Below are 16,476 nucleotides of genomic sequence, written 5' to 3' on the forward strand. Positions count from 1 at the left end.
GGTTTTCATCAAGGTGTTTTTTTATTGTGCAACGCAACAAAAATCAGAAGAGATCTTCTTTAATGGTCCACATACTAACCTAAAGATTACAGCATTTGGTTCAATATGCTGCAGCCATGCCCAGATGCAAAATAATGTCCTTCATGACACTGCAGGTTGAGTGCACATTTAGCATCTACAAGGAGTTGAGATTTTTGTTTCTTAATGTTAAAAGCATGCATTCTTAAGATATTTATACAAAACTAAGAATTCATTCTTGCTGTGATAAATAACCAAGTGCTGAGTCTTAACCAACATACATCAGTACATTCAAGCATGATCGAGCATGTCCATCTCTCTCTCACACACACACACACACACACACACACACACACACACACACACACACACACACACACACACACACACACACGTCATTCCTGAGACTAGTCAGAATAAGTACAGTCCAACCTCGCTTTTCATATGCCCCAGTTTTCTTTATTTTGGTAAACTATTGCATGCCTTTAGCCTGTTTTTGTCCTGTACTGTTATCATTCCATGACCCAAGTGCCCAAACCAAGTACCCGTGTTGCTGGCTCAGTGTCCATACATTTTGATTTTGTTGAGTGTGACTGCTAAATAATCTGCCATGGGACCAAAAGGAAGTTGCGAGTGGCAACATTTTAATGCAGAAGGTGAGAAACACTATGGCATTGAGTCTCCCAAGGATGTACAGGAGCTCTGCATCAACGGTAAGTTGCATCCATTCCTGATTTAGAATTATTTCACATAGTTTTTTGCATGTAAAACTAATCTATAAAATGTATTTGTTCACGTTTGAACCAAATAATTGGATTTACATGATTTCCTATGGGGAAAATTGCCTCAGTTTTGTGTGTTTTGGTATTGGTTGGACCTCTTGGGAGCAACGAATAAGGAAAAGTGAGGTTCCACTGTATTCCCTTCAAATCAGTGGACATACCACAAGTGTGACATTGTCCCTCCTAAGACAGTGCTTGAATACAAAACGTAATGTCATATCGACAGCACAATGTATTGTAATGATCAGCAAAAACAAGACGCAAAAACGTGTTATGTGCTGTTTTGGTCAAGAAGAAAAACAAAAAAAATAATACAAGCATTATGGCATTCAGTGGATGTGTTTTTTTCCATAGCTGCACAAGTTTAAAAATTGAAAAGAAGCTAACAGAAAGCCAGGAGCTCTTTTGTGCAAGCACAAAGCTTGCTTCCCTCTCGGAGATGATCGTGGCCTTGGCGCTTCATCAATCAAATCAAAGTCAAGTGAAAAGTGAACTTGCCGTCTTAAAGAGAGCGCGTCTCCACCTCGATCTTTTCCTCCGACTGGGAAGCCTCCGTCTCCTGGTGGCCCACGTTGGGCCGCACAGTCACCAGGGGCCCACCACTGTAGATGGCATGGAGGAAGTTCCACGTCTCCTCCGAGATCTGGCCCGAGTCTGCCCCTGGAATGAGTCAATACAAGCGTTCTATGAGCCAACAATGATTGAATGATTGAAATCGCATTTTATGCAGACAAAAGCTGTCGACCAGGATTTGATGCGTTGGTCCACTGTGATGGGTTATAGACATAAACGGGTTTTTCCACTTTATTATGCTTACATGAATCCAATAGAGGTGAAAGATTTCAATACAAACATGCCCTACGTCTCTTCTATGTCACATAGCACACAAAGTCAATCACATTAAAACAACTCCTTGTAACATCGGGGCTGTGTCTCCATTGCCACATTTGTGTGCTTACGCATAACACTTAATTTGAAAAATAATAATTTTCACTTTCAAGGCCTGGTGGTGCCATCAAATAGATGAAAAGCGGCCCTAAGATGTAATGTATAGACAGCCACAACACAAAAGAGTACTCAGAAGACTTACTCTAAAGTCTTCTGCACGTATCCATGCAGCGAAATGCAGTACAATGTCAGTACTCAGATGTAGTACTCAAAATGCTCACAATGGTGAATGTGCAGCCATGGACGCCCCCGCCCCCTCCCCTACGTGTACATATACGCGTACAGTGATTTGGGGTAATTTCAAATACGCTGTTTGGGAGTGCACAGTCTATGACATTACATGTGTTCACGCAGCATAGAAAATGGATGGATAAATGTGGTACCTTGTTTGAGTGTTAAATGGCCACCCTTGTTCACCGTTATCTTGGAATTATCAATGGGTCCTGGTGGATCTTGGGGGACATGAAAGAATATTCAATTAGTTCAAGTAATAAAGCATACATATTCCTCACTGGCATGTCGCTCTATTCCCATAAATGATATATAAAAGGTCTTTGTGGCTTCCTGTGAAGCAAGGTCTGCTCCTTGCTTTGGAGCCACATAAAAACAAAGAAGAAAAGGAGTTGGAAAAAGGTGTCAGCCGTTATAAATAGATGTGACAATACAAAAGGGAGCGGCAGAGCAAAAAGTGTTATGAAGATGCATTTTGACACACTGGTTGCAAGAGGGAGACACCGCAGGGGACTTGAAGGTCTTTGAAGATGAATGAGGAGAAAAAAGCACTTCACACAAGCTTTTGGACCAGAGCGCACACATTCTTTGAGCTTCACCAGCAATCCCGCAGCATTTTTCTGTACATTATTGATGTAACTTCCGAATTAGATGCTTGAGTGTGGGTGGACAGTTGTATGCAATTACCGTTGTCTTTGGCTTTGACGAAAGCCTCCCACTCGCGAAACCACTGCATGCTGATGCAGTATATGACCACCGGAGACTCCTCCTCCTGGAACGCCTTGTTCAGCTGCAGACGCAAGAGGCAGGAGAAGGGGATGTGAGTGAGAGGGGGTGGGGGTGTTGTAGTTGCACAGAATAAATGAAGTGGGGATGAAAGGGTTGAACGGAGATGGGAAAAACCCAAATCAATTCTCTACGGCCGTGCTGTAATTAGAAGACATTCTTAACACACTGCGCCTTCTTGGAAATGACACACTTCCTGTTCGTCTCTTCTCGCTCTCGCACGCGCACACACGCGCGCACACACACACACACACACACACACACACACACACCTCCTGTGCAGCCACTGTGTGTGGGTAGGCACAAACAGCTGCATCTGTCTCAATGCATTAACGATGAGGCTTTCACATCAGCATCGCACCTCTCAGCTCCCAGTCATGAGACATGATTGCCATATTTAGCCAACACTACAACACAATCATTAACTGCTCAGAGTATGTTGATTGTGTATTTCCCCATCACATTGTTCAAAGAAATGTCATTGACGCCGGATGTTGTTCCCGCCTCAGCCCTCCTATTTATCCCAGCTTGGGATGGCTGGGTGTTGGGACCCTGGTTGGGAATTGACTTCACCAACTGTCTGCACAAAGGCAGCAGCGCAGACTGATGTGAAAGTGAGAGTGTTTTGCATCCTGCAAGACGTGCCGCAAAAATGTCTCACGGGGGTTACGCTTTGAAAAGCTTTAGATTGGTGCGGCATTTGGGGGCAAGCATTGGCAGGGTGTGTTGAGTCCGAGGCTCGCGATGTGATCATCCGTCAGGCAGCGGCTATAAAGACCAAGTCCCAAGTCGCTGTACTTGAATTTGAATACAAAATTTGGGGATGAGTACTGCATGAGTATGGATTTGGAGGCATGCAGACACTATGTAGCATTTTTAGTGCAAGAGGAACTTTTGTTGTGTGTAGGGCCGTGTCGGACTCTGGATGATGACTCCACGCTTGAAATGGCCGTTGTGCACACTGATATCACACTGATACTGTATCTCCTCCCCGGGCACAGGGGAGGGAGTCAGCTGCATCTGCGGATGCGGCTGGAGGGGCACAGCAGAGGTGGAGTAACCTGCTTTTCATTCAGGTTTTCAGTAAATAATGTAAGAAGACTAGAAATAAATGCATTGTGAAATAGAAAAGTTGAGTTGTGAATACCAGCATGTTGTTCATGTTCTGGTAAAACAAGCATATTGGCTTTGTTTGGCTTGACATAAGCTATGAAAATAAATGTTCCCAAAACGAGTAGCTCTTGGCCATTTTCATTTAGGAAAAGTAGCTCTCACAGCATAAAACCCTGGTCGGAACATCCCTTGCTCATTTTCAGCTGTCAAACTATCAAACCGAAACTCAAAATGGTATCGGTTCTGAGGACAAAAATACTGACGGGGACATTCCTACTCACCATGTCTCCTCTGCAACACAGTGGGTGACTAGGATGGTGTGGACTTACCCGGACAAACATGTCCAGCTCCGACTTGCGCCGCTTCTCTAGCTTCTCTATCTCAATCTGGCACGCGTGACAGGCATACAGGTGATTGACAGCTGGTCCGCCGCCGTATCTACAAACAGATTTCTTCCGTCACGCAAGAGACGAGATTATGAAAAAATCATCTGAAACTACTGCAGGTCAGTCTGTGCACCTGCTGTAAAGGTGATCCCACACATTCTGAGGCAGCATGACGGCCAGGTCGTCGATGTAGGCTGCTTTGTTGGGCGGTACACCTGAGACAACACAGCATTCAAAACAGCAGTCACAGATACTGCATCATCTGGACAGGTAAACAGGTAATCAGGTTCATTTGGTCTATGCGTAAGACCAGTGTTAGTTTAGGGTTGGCAAAAAGACAGAACCATCTTATGGACTGGAATGGAGCAAACATAATTGGGACAGAGGACAACACCATCGCTGGATTGAGCGATTGAGACCATTGAAACACAACGGAGCCGGAACCACTCACACGCCTGCGACACAGTCCTGCTGAAGTGGGACTGCAGATGGCGCTGTCATCCTGCCTCTACAGGTAGGAAGACGGCGCCAAAACCTGTATATAAATCAGCTGACAAGACACGTCAACATCTCCTGACCACACTGAGGTCCATGCATTCTATAGAACCAACATGACCAAGTGTTGAGACAGGCATGTCATTATATCAAGGCTAGAAACATTTTGCTTCATTTATCAAGCCGTTAATTGATTTATTGAATATTGTGGCAGGTCTACCCTGGTCTGAATAAACAATTGTTTGGAAGGGATACAGATGCAAAGTTTCAATTCTCTGCACTTAAGCTGAGCCTGAACAGACATCCTGTTCTCCAACTAGAAAGCCATCACAGCAGCGTCTGCACAAAGCTGCCTTTTCAAGTCAGCTACTGTATGTTAAGGAAAAAGTGGTGACTTTGCTCTGCAAGGATAACAAGCAGAGGTTACGTTGAGAGGAAATATAGTACTTCTCATCAAACATCTGTGTCAGTTCAATGAGAAAAGACTTCATTACAAGACTCACCTCCGTGTGAGCACAGGAAGTCGTCATTGGAAATAGGCCCCGGCTCGGCAAAAGTCCTGAACTTGTTGAGCCACTGTCGGGAGATGTAGAACTGGAGGAGGCTGGGCTCCATCATGTTGAGTAAGCCCGACACCCGCCTACGCTCCTTCAGCGCATCCTCATTGCTCTTCCTGCAGCGGGAGCACAGCCGTTCCATTCATTGTATTCAAGATGAGCAGCAGCAATGTGAAAAGCAATTAAAGTCCATGGCGATTTACTTATAGAAGAGCACGTAAGCCTCAGCATTCTGGACGCAAGACTCTGAAACCTCGGTCACACTTTGGTCGTCAAACTCATACCACAAGTTGTTGAAGTCGTTCCTGCAGTAGGCGATGTAGTGGCCACCTGACAAGCAGGGAGAATGGCCGATTTTACACCAGCATTGGCAACTATGTAACATCTTTCACATGGGCGCCCACTCACTGCTGGAGGTGCCATGGTGGCAGATGACCGACAGCAGGTCGTAGTGGGCCGTCTGGGCCGAGCTGTCCTTGGCCAGGAAGGGCTGCAGGTCCAGGCCCTCCAGCGGGAAGGAAACATGAGTGCCAATCTTGGTGGAAAACATCAGCTCGTGCCGGAAGCGCTTCAAGTGGATGCAAAGGATCTACAACAAAGAAAGAAAAACATCACTTAAGTGTCAACATCGGGGCACAGGATTTGTTTTTTTTTTTGTATACCTCTGGCAAACTTTGCATTTTGCAAAATTTGACCCCATTTCGTAGCCTGAAGGGAAAAAATATGACGTTTCAAAGATCAGTTTTGGAGTTTAGCATCACAGGAGAATAAAAGATAGATACTCACTTCTTGCATTTTTCACAGCTGTACATGTTGTCACCTAGAAAAGCGCATAAAATATTCAAAAATGTCATTCTTGCTTGAATCAAAACCAGTCTGTGGCTCACCTTTTAGCTCGTCCCGGGCAAAAAAGGCTGCCAGACAATCTTGTAACGTCACCACTGGACCCCAGAACCAGCTAAAGTAGAAGCAGAGGCAACAAGAAGGTGGAAAATAAACCGTCAGTTTTTCAGTCTGCCAAGCCACTTTTAAAATGACCAAGTCCCAAAGAGCCACCTCCTACTATAAATATGACGGCTGTCAAATGATTAAAATTAGTAATCAGATTAATCCCGATGATTAATCACCATGTTTCTATGTCTGAAATATGCCAATTTTTACTGAAAGAAAGACAAATTATAGGGCAGGATTATGTATATTTGTATGTATTAACAGTGCCAACATTTAAAATCAGATGAAGACATGGCACACAGTTTGAAAATCTATTTACCAAACACTGCTTTATTTAATTCTCGCCTGAAGTCAACTGGGATAGGCTCCAGCATACATCAGCGACCCTAGTGATGATACGCGGGACAGAAGATGGATGATGGTTCCTTTAATAGCAGATTATTTGAATCAGAAATGAACTGTTATTATGAGCAATGAGGAGTTGCGTTCAAAAACACCACGTCATTTAAGATGAATTCACATGTTTTTTGTGAATGTAATGGGATTTCCCAGCATCATTTCATGCATTAAAATGTACTGAGCGTTAAGGTTAACAAAGTGAGGGACAAGAATATCCACTTATTTTTTTAATTTGCATTTCTGTTTTAGACCGGGGTCACAAACCTTAGTTACTTCTTGGGTCCTGATGAATGCGAAGGGCTACCAGTTTGATACACACTTCTCAAATAGCCAATTTGCCTTTAACTTTATGTCATTGTGAATAATTAATGATATTCGTCTACCCTAGTGCAGTGTTTATAAAGCTAGCAGTTCGCAACATAACATCTCAGCTGTAAGAAGTACACTAAACACACTGATATAGCAGGAATTAGTGGCAATGGCTAACTGAGCTCAGCAGTTTGCGACCAGCTCGGCGGCCGAATCCCAACACTCCAATATGACGGTGCAAACAGCGTCTAGCGTTGAAGGAATGAGAACTAACCAGGTTAGTCACGTTTATAAGCCACACTGTTAGTTGGACATCAAATGTTACGACAACTCTGGACAGCTGTGCGGCTGCCCTGGTGCATTCAGGTGCCCATCTCGTGTCGTAAATGGCAGCTGCGTTTAATCATGTTCACGTAAATCAGCAAAGGAGAACGGACACTAGTAAACCAGTCTTTTGTACAAATGTTTCAAGCATTTTAAAATATATGGTCCTTTCCAGTTTACATGTAATTGTGGTTTAAAGAATAACAACGGAAAAAATGAGATCCAGATGTGCAAGTGGTGCAATTTGGGGGATTTTTAGAACAGGCTGGCAGGAGACTCGTGGTTTTCGGAGCGACCTGGGACAAGAGGGCACCTGGTGAGTGACCCCTGATTTAGCCCACACATGCATGCATAATAAAGACGTTGTTGTGATGTTCGAGGTGTCAGTGAAAGCATCTCCCGATCCGTCTAGTGAGGAAGTGTTGCGATGACGAATGGACTAGAGACGTGTTTGTTTTCAGTTGAGATGCATAAATGGTGTTTGAATTGCACTGCTGTTGATGCGTTCAGCTCAGAATAAAGTTATAAAGTTATACTCTGCGGGGAGCTACACTGTGCCGCCGTCTGTCATAACAGAGAGCGATGGCTTGCCATGATGCACATTTGTTAATTACATATAATAATTATTATAATTATTATTATTATAATTAATGAAATAAATTAGTCACCGCCGTTCGTGCGTTATTTTTGACAGCCCTGATAAATATACAATATATAAACTGTACTATAGATTTACTATATTAAATAGAATTGTGTGTCCGTGTGTAGCTTCAAATGCGGCAGGGGAGCAAGACCTAATCAGGACGCGAGCTAGCTGACTGATGTCATATGACATCTACAAAGTGACGTTTACACGATCGACCCAAACTACCTTGGCGATCTACCGGTAGCTTGCGAGCGAAGTAAGGAGCACCCTTACTCCAACATGATGGCTGAAAACGGATGCCTCAAGGCTTGGAATGTTACTCCACACACCTCTTGATGTATTCCATAACGAAGGCGATCCAGCCCTGTGCCGCGTATGCTTCCCCGCAGGAGCCAGCTTTCACCAGTGACGTCTGATGTGTGGACGAGTGGAGCTTGGCCAGGTCTTCCTTGCCTGGGATGGGCAAGGAGATATCCTGAAAGTTTTCCAGCGTGACGGACACCTGAAAAGACACATAGGCCATGGTTGTAGTCAAGTGAGGTGTATGAACGTGTCACTCGCATACATTATATCCGCCAACGGCAACATACTAACCCGATCACAAGTCAGGCACTGCACGGAGCTTACAATGGTCCCGTCGAAGACGTCCGAGATGACGCTACGGTATCTCTTTTGACACTTGCTCTTTGGTGAGGAGAAGGTACTAATAGCTGTGGAGAGGCACAGTAGTTAAACTAGGTAGGGGATTTTACTGAGAGTAATGACGGATCTACAAGTTGTAGCTCCCAGTAACGCATATTACAAAATAACTTCTAGCGACATTTCAAATATCTACCTTGACTCACGCCCCACCCATCCACAAAAATTTATTGAAATTGGTTACGTCCAAGGTGGTCGGTGGGCGAGTGGTTAGCGCGCAGACCTCACAGCTAGGAGACCCGAGTTCAATCCCACCCTCGGCCATCTCTGTGTGGCGTTTGCATGATCTCCCCGTGCATGCGTGGGTTTTCACACGCACTCTCTCCGACTCCGGCTTCCTCCCACATTCCAAAAACCAAATCCAAATTGTCCATAGGTATGAATGTGAAAGCAAGTGTGCAGCTATGGATGTTACGTCGGTAGCTTGGCTCTTGCTCCATTGTACACTTGTGAGCAGCTGTTAGCCTTGAGCACTTCTTTGCTACACGGAACAGTCAGACATCCCCACGGAGATACGGAGGAGGAAAGGCTGCATAGCGAGAGTGAACAGCGAAAAAGACGGTATAAGCGTGTAAACGGTATAAACGTTGTATAAAAATGGTATCAAGCATGTTTACTGTCTGTCGTCATGGGGAATATGAGATGGAATAGCTAAATGCTCTAACCAGGCTCCAGAGAGACGACTGTGAATGCAGCCTGATTGCACATTATATTTCACTTTTTCTATATTTATTTAAAGATATACCATTTTGTTTCAGAGGCTATTGTTCAATAAGATTGTTTACATTTTAATAATACTTTCCATGCACATTTGGCTACACTGTTGATGGGGATGTCATACAACGTCATGTCAAAAAATCCAAACTATCTCTTTTTGTGTGGTACCTTTCTTGTGGGCAGAGTTGAGGCCGGGCCAGACGGAGGAAGCTTTGGGTGGACTGCTGGACATTTTGGAAATGTGCCCCTCCATAGACACTGGACCCTGTGGTCTTGCGATGTTGGACATTTGGATGTCTGGAAAAGATTCTACAGGAGAGCAACAATGTTAAATATCGACATCCCATCAAAGTAAGGCAAAGTTTGTTTTTATATCTACCTGATGTTCTGCTTTGCACCTTAATGTGTCCCTGACTGCTGATAATGGGTGTGGTCTCTGCAGTGGTGTCCACATCCTTGTCTATGTCCCCTGCGCTGTTGTCAGCCATTACACCGTTAACTCCGCAGCGGTAAATGTCATTGATCATGTTCTTCTCCTTCTGCCACTCCCTGTTGGCCTGGATATCATCTTGTTCGGGAATCAGCATCTCGACCTCGTTGTCGCCCATCGCCATGCTCGCAGGCTGCGTCTCGTTATCAGCCGGCTCGCTGCTTCCGCACGACTCACAGGACTGAAAGTCGTTGTCCGATTGGCTACGGTTGTCCTCCTCCGGACAGTCATCTACCGTGATGCCGGTAGACTGTTCGTAAGGCTCAGGCAGCATCTCCTTCAGCTCCTCATGAAGTTGGTCCATCAAGCAGCGCAAAAACTCCTGTGAGTCCTGCGGGGAGGAGCAAACAATGTAGAGTCAGGTGTGACAGGGAAAATCTGAAGCATGTGGTGACATTTCTCAACTCATCTCTGGCTCCATTTTGGCTGATAAAGAGAAATAAAGTAAAAATCCTCTGTAAAATATCACACACCTGCTGAGAATATCCCCTGAACATTGGGTTTATGGCTTTGATTCCCTGGAACAGATTAGTTGGGACCACATAGGAGGGTCTGCAATGAAAAGACAAATAAAAAGTGAGGCAGCAACACAAGGTGCAGCCTGGTGAAAAGTTGAAATGTGACAAACGCCAACCTGTTCTTGTGCCAAAGGTCAGACACAAGCTTCTGGTAGCTTTTACATAGTGCTGGCTTCTTGTCCGTCTTCACCAGGCCGCCGCACTCCAGAAAAAACTGTGTCAAGGGAGGGCTGCCACACAAAGACAGGCAAATTGTTAGAGCTACACATCTTGACAAAATCGTCATATTTGGAGTAGAAAGCTGGCAGCTTCATTATTCAGGTCAGTTGTGTAGCTGTGATATGGCAATATCTGTGTGTGTATTTTATGTTCAAAATTCAGTTTGTTTTAACAAGCTGACGTCCATTTTTTATGTATCACACTTCAAATCACAAAAATATTTGTACTCTCCTCCCTTGGAGGGTGAATTGGTCGTGGAAATTGATTTAGCAAAAGTCTCACTTTTGAGCACCCAAATTTGAGAAGGAATCGTCAGTTGATTTAAAAACAATGTGTCTCTTTCCCATGCAATCACACAGGGTGGATGAAAGGGAGCAACAAGAGGGGCGTGTCTGATTGCTAAACGCGGTGCGCTGCAGCTGAAGTGCAGACTGATGATATGGGGAGGGCGGGACACTGTGGGCAGAAAAAGACCGAATAATGTCTCACCAGTTGGACAGGGCTTGGAGGGCAGCGTTCATGTAGCACGTGTTGCCGATGTTTTTCAGTCCGGTCAGGCCTGTGGTGGAGGGAGCCACACCAATTACATTAAAACAACCAACCAAGGAAGACCTATCAAAACTCCTTTATCGCTACATGAGGCCAAGTCCCATTAAGACTGAGGTCCAAACATTGACAAAGAGAGGAGGGCTTTGTGTGTACACCAGCAACAACCATCCTGCTGACCTCGAGCTCGCACGTCGTGCTCTTCCTCAGTCTCCATGTCCAGGTCTTCACAGACACCGTTCGGGGACACTCGTAGTGAGGCGGGGCTCACGGCGGCCCTGTTGTTAGCCTTCAGGGATGTATGACACAGCGACAACAAAAACACAGCAGCTCTTATCTCTGCAATGATAACGCTCAAAGAAATGTGAAACAACAGTGAGCACACACCCTTACTGTATGTATGCAACACAGCAATTGTGCAAAAATAACACATTGTAAACTTGCCTTGCCAGACAATAAAATAGTCTAATGACATGAGGGGTGTTTACCTGTGCAGCATTCTGAGAGGAAGGGAGGGGCTTGCTGTTGAACTGGGGCGCCTGAGGGACAAGTTTACGGTCCAGGAAGACCTCCTTGCCACAGGCATAACACCATACTCGAAGTGTAGTCAGGTTCACCGTCAGGTTGTGGCCTGTCTCCTGTGTGCAATTGAATTGCAGTTGTAAAGTAGAATGACAGAGCATTGATGGATGGCTTTCATATGGGTCAAAGAGCTTTTCACTTCTCTAGAATTGGGACTTTGCATTCATAACGTATTGCTCTTGAGCCTGGCTAGCAGTCTGGGCAGTAGAGCGGCCAGATACTGCAAGCATGGAAGAGAAAACAGCACTCCATCTCCCCTCCATTCCCTGAGGAATCCCATTTAATAATAGATGATCCACTCCTGCAACGGCACTGGATGCGGGGACGAGCTAAATGAGCTAACGTGTTGCACTCCAATCAAACTCAAGAGGTGGGGAAATGACATTAAAAACCAATAATTCCCGGGGGTCTCACCTGCGAGTGTCCTGTGCTGTGGTCAGCGTGAGACTCTCCACAGCCTACGTATGCACAGCCGCTCTACAGACAGGAACAAAAAAAACATTTGTTGCTTCAGTGTGGTGTCATTTTCATTGTGACCCATGTTTTACACAAACACTTACCTCCAAACACGCCCACAAATTCGGTCCTCCAACTTTACAGTCTTGACACTGGCCCTGCAGAGACATGACAACACTTCAGGTAAAATGACAGCATCGAGTCCAACAAGCGCAGTGTTTCCCATATATTTCCCATTCTTTCATGGTGGTCTGCCACCATTACATTTGGACTGCCACAGATAAACATGGCACTACTCCATACAGCGTCATGACTACCCTTCCTTAATACACCTCATACACACATACCAGATGACTGGGTTGCCCATCTGTTCATCAATATAGCCATGTACTAGACGAATGACGAGTAGATTCTCTTTAAAATCCGCACACACTTACATGGAGTCCAGGAAACATTCATGTTTTTTTTCATTGCCAATGCCTGTTCTAAGGCAGGTGTATGCACATGCTGCACAAAATGGAACCAACTGCCATAAGTCAATAACTTTATGATCTGTTGTTAAAAAGGGTTTAACAAGGGCTGTCAATGGATTCAAATAATTCATCACAATCGCATTTGTCCAGGTATAAAGAAAGTCTTTTATCTATAATAAGTGTATCTTTCAAAGATAGTTTTACAGTTTTTAATGCCCCTATGAAAATGCAGACTGGTTAATATGTTTGTTCTATGCAAATTTTTATTTTTAAAACATTCTGCAACAGTTGAAGCCAAAATAGACCTTGTTGTATAAAACCCCAATGTACAATAGGGTTGGGCCATGCGGACCGTAAGATCTATCATGATGTTTTTGTTGGGTTAGTGTTTTTTTTTATTATAAAATGTTACAAACCTTAAGCCATATAATGAAATACATTGTCTTAATTTCCAAACACTTTTATTTAAAAATTGTCTTTTCAGCCCCATGTTGTGTGTACACAAGCTTTATAGATGAGATCCCTGGACTATTCCAAAACCCACTGATACGGTATGTGTCACAATGGGACTCACATGGGACTTCTGGATGAGTTCCTCCTTGGTGATCTCCCCCACACAGTCCAGGTGGGGGCAGTCGCAGCTGGGGGCCGGTGGCATCGCTCAGCCAAAGGTGGCTAAGAAAAAGAGGAAGCATTGGGAATGCGTAAGCTGATGAAGTGAAGCAGTGCACACCATGTTAACATATGAGTTCTCCTCCAGGGATGAATGAAGTATTCCGATGCATCCATTGTGATGACAGCAGGATAAAGCTGAGTCACATGCCTGCACCGCTCAACAATCCCTCCTGTTATCAGCCCGCATGTCACGCCATAGTTGTCAATATGCAGAATCATGCAGGAGCATCTCAATGGAACGCTGTCTCTCATTGCTGGACTTTTGTACGTGTAAACTAACAAATCACCTCAGGATATTCCCAAAATGTTTCTCTTAGCATTACGACTTGATCCACAGAATATTTCTTTGCAGAATTATTCTTCAAAGTGTAAGATATGTTTATTTAACCAGTAGTATCCATGCATCCATTCTAACTAGGCTTGCTGAAGTCTATCCCAGCTGACTTCGAGCAAGAGGCGGGATCGCCAGCCAATCACAAGCCATGTATAGAAAAAAATAGGGTCTATATTACAACCATTCAAAGTCATATTCAAACGTAGGAACAATTTAGAGTCACAAATTAACCTGACAGGAAAACCGGAGTACCCGGAGAAAACCCACGCACGCCACTCAGGAATGCCGTAGCGAAGACTAAAACTCAGGTCTTCCCAATCTCCTGACTGTGTGGCCTTGCAACCCCAACCAGAAGTAATGAAATATTATTATTATTACTTGAAAGCAGGCATAAACTGATGCTGGTATGGTGTTTGAAACTTAGGGTTATCTTATTTAATCCTATTTCTTTATCACCAGGCCTGTTACGATAATCAATAACTGAATACACCGCACGATGAATAAAAACAATCTTGATAAGGGGCTCAATATATTGATGTGCACATGTGTATTTGGCATGCTCGAAATGCGTGACGACTAGTTTGCACAATGTTTGCAGATAAATTAAGCACTTCCATGCAATTCCGTGAAACTGACAAGGCTTCTGCATGGTATTGTTATTGGTTGGTTGGTACTGTGATTTTTATTTAAGTGCTAAAGAATCCAAATGTACATGGCCCTGTGTGAAAAAGAAAGTAATTGCGCTCTTTCTGTGGAAAGGGTTTTTATAAAGGTTTTGATAACCCCCTTTCTGAAGCTTTGGGACTCCAGCGAACCACAGTTTTTCAATGTTTTCCTTCGCTAATATTCTTGAATTTAGCAGCCTGTGTCTTTTCTTTCCCTTGCAGTGCAGATGATAGTGGACATCATCATGCTTGATGTCTTTGACAACGAGGTCTAGTAAAGTAAATTGCTTTGATCCATCCTTTGAACTTGATCTTATTGCAGTTGGTGCTCCAAGTGCCTTGAATTTTCATGAACAAAATCGTAAAATTTACAAATACAAGTATGTAATATTTCCCCTCCTCAAACACACTACAACTAACCAGTCTCCCCCAACTAAACATCAACTAAACAGTGGTTAAGTGGGCTAAAAAACTTTAAAAGCCAGCATCTCTCTCGTCAGTCAAAAGACATTCTCAACACTTCCGACCTTCAAAATACACCACATACTGTATAATTGTAAAAAATACCTTACATAAACAAAGTGACTGGATTTGTATCGGCAACTACATCTTCCTTAGCCACAAACACGGACATTACAGTTGGAAATAGGGGATTCCTGCCAGACATTGGCCACTCACATCATCAACTGGCCAGGCATGAGGCTTGCATGTAATGTGGAGCCCAGGCACAAGCGCATTGTTCATGCGTGTGTTCCATTCCAAATCATCAATCTTGCACACAGTTTGTAATATAATGCAATACTTTTAGTATACTTACATGTCAAGGTAGGATGCTAACAACCGTTAAGCTTGTCAAGCTTGTAATTATCAGGAATTGTGACTCGTTTTTTTGGATGAGTTAGTTCCTCCTGCTATACTGTACATAAGCTTAATTTAATGTATTTTTAAACCAGGTATTGGTTAAGCTTATTATTGTTTTCTTATTTTTTTTAACCAGACAGTGACCTATAGACGCTAGATTGTTTAATCTATCACTGTATTCTAGGGTTAGAACTTTCAAGCGGGCATTGGCGGCCTGAGTTTGAAGAGAGATGCTCAACTAGGGCGGGGCACACAGGACCAATGCACCTCTCCTATGATTTTATACTTAATTCGTCCAGTCAGACGCTGGTCGTGGATTTAAAACAATAAGCACCTTAGCCTATGTAGCAGACATTTATAACAGAAGGGATCACACAAAAGAATAGGGCAGTTGAAAATGTGTTACGAGTAAGAGATAAATATTTTGCTATAATTGGTTAAATGTAACATAAATGTGGGCGATGTGATTCTTGATGTGCCTACAAGGCGAAGCTGTCAAAAGCAGGCGATGCTTTGACAGCGCCACAGTCTGTGTGGGTTAGCATCCACCCTCTGCTAGCACTAGCGTCGATCTATTATTTCGAATCCACGTTGTGGATTTTGTTTTGGGAACAAACCATCACACGCACCGATGGAAGACAAAAATAAAAAATGAAGGATGAATTCACCCACAAGCAATTGGAAGTAGGTGAGTCGGTGAGTATAAGCTACATATTAGCATTCTCGCTAACATTAGCCTGATATCATTGCCGTATGGACGGGCAGCCTGAGCGGCTAACCCCGCCCGGGGATACTCGCCAGGCCCTTACCTTTACGACAAAGGTTGGTGGTCCCGAAAACGCAGATACAGTCCCGCTTGATGTTTAAAAATTCGCGTTGATGGCTCCACAGGCAGCTTTCGTGTGAAGTGACATGAACCACTCCTCGTCGTTCTGCCTGGTTGCCAACGTTTCAGCTGGCCCCGCCCCTTCCAAGTTAAAGCCAGTCGGCCGTCCAGCCAAAGAACAACGTCTGGTACAAGACATAAATCCACCTCTTTAGTAGTTCATATGAGTTGGTAAATCACCTATTTTACGCTACTGGGCTGAAGTGGGGTGCAAACGTATTGTATTGTCATTATTAGTATTATCAGCTGAATAAATGACTATATTAATTAGCCATGCCCCAGTGTTTATGTGGAGTGAATACAGTAGAAATGAATTACCACACCAAGTAGTATGTGCGCTGTGCTACGTAGACCTAAAACTCTGAAGTGATTTTTTTTAATTGGTGCAATTTTTACTGGGGCACTGCAGA

The 16,476-nt window shown here is 44.0% G+C and overlaps 1 protein-coding gene across 1 annotated transcript; it reads right to left on the bottom strand.

Moving 5' to 3' along the window:
* Positions 1–2: 2 nt before the first annotated feature.
* usp33 (ubiquitin specific peptidase 33) lies at positions 3–16,140 on the bottom strand. Its single transcript, XM_058062128.1, has 24 exons — positions 15,990–16,140; positions 13,220–13,320; positions 12,277–12,330; positions 12,131–12,193; positions 11,623–11,772; positions 11,315–11,423; positions 11,078–11,147; positions 10,486–10,599; positions 10,325–10,403; positions 9,741–10,182; positions 9,530–9,670; positions 8,540–8,655; positions 8,275–8,447; positions 6,204–6,274; positions 6,103–6,136; positions 5,979–6,024; positions 5,725–5,905; positions 5,520–5,646; positions 5,263–5,432; positions 4,398–4,479; positions 4,208–4,316; positions 2,667–2,769; positions 2,132–2,200; positions 3–1,460 (listed from the first exon to the last, which is right to left on the bottom strand). Exons 2-24 carry the CDS (start codon positions 13,301–13,303, stop codon positions 1,303–1,305), a joined length of 2,745 nt encoding a protein of 914 aa, XP_057918111.1. The 5' UTR covers positions 13,304–13,320; positions 15,990–16,140; the 3' UTR covers positions 3–1,302.
* Between the last annotated feature and the right edge of the window lie 336 nt (positions 16,141–16,476).

This window comes from Doryrhamphus excisus, chromosome 22 (assembly GCF_030265055.1).
Source record: "Doryrhamphus excisus isolate RoL2022-K1 chromosome 22, RoL_Dexc_1.0, whole genome shotgun sequence".
NCBI classification, from domain to species: domain Eukaryota; kingdom Metazoa; phylum Chordata; class Actinopteri; order Syngnathiformes; family Syngnathidae; genus Doryrhamphus; species Doryrhamphus excisus.

Bases quoted from the DNA above. Each gene is read 5' to 3' on its own strand.
- usp33 (XM_058062128.1), bottom strand. From the start codon at position 13,303: ATGCCACCGGCCCCCAGCTGCGACTGCCCCCACCTGGACTGTGTGGGG. The intron at 10,183-10,324 runs GTGTGTGATATT...TCCTCCCCGCAG, and splicing joins TCAGGGGATATTCTCAGCAG to GACTCACAGGAGTTTTTGCG. The intron at 6,275-8,274 runs GTGTGTGGAGTA...CTTCTACTTTAG, and splicing joins GTTATGGAATACATCAAGAG to CTGGTTCTGGGGTCCAGTGG.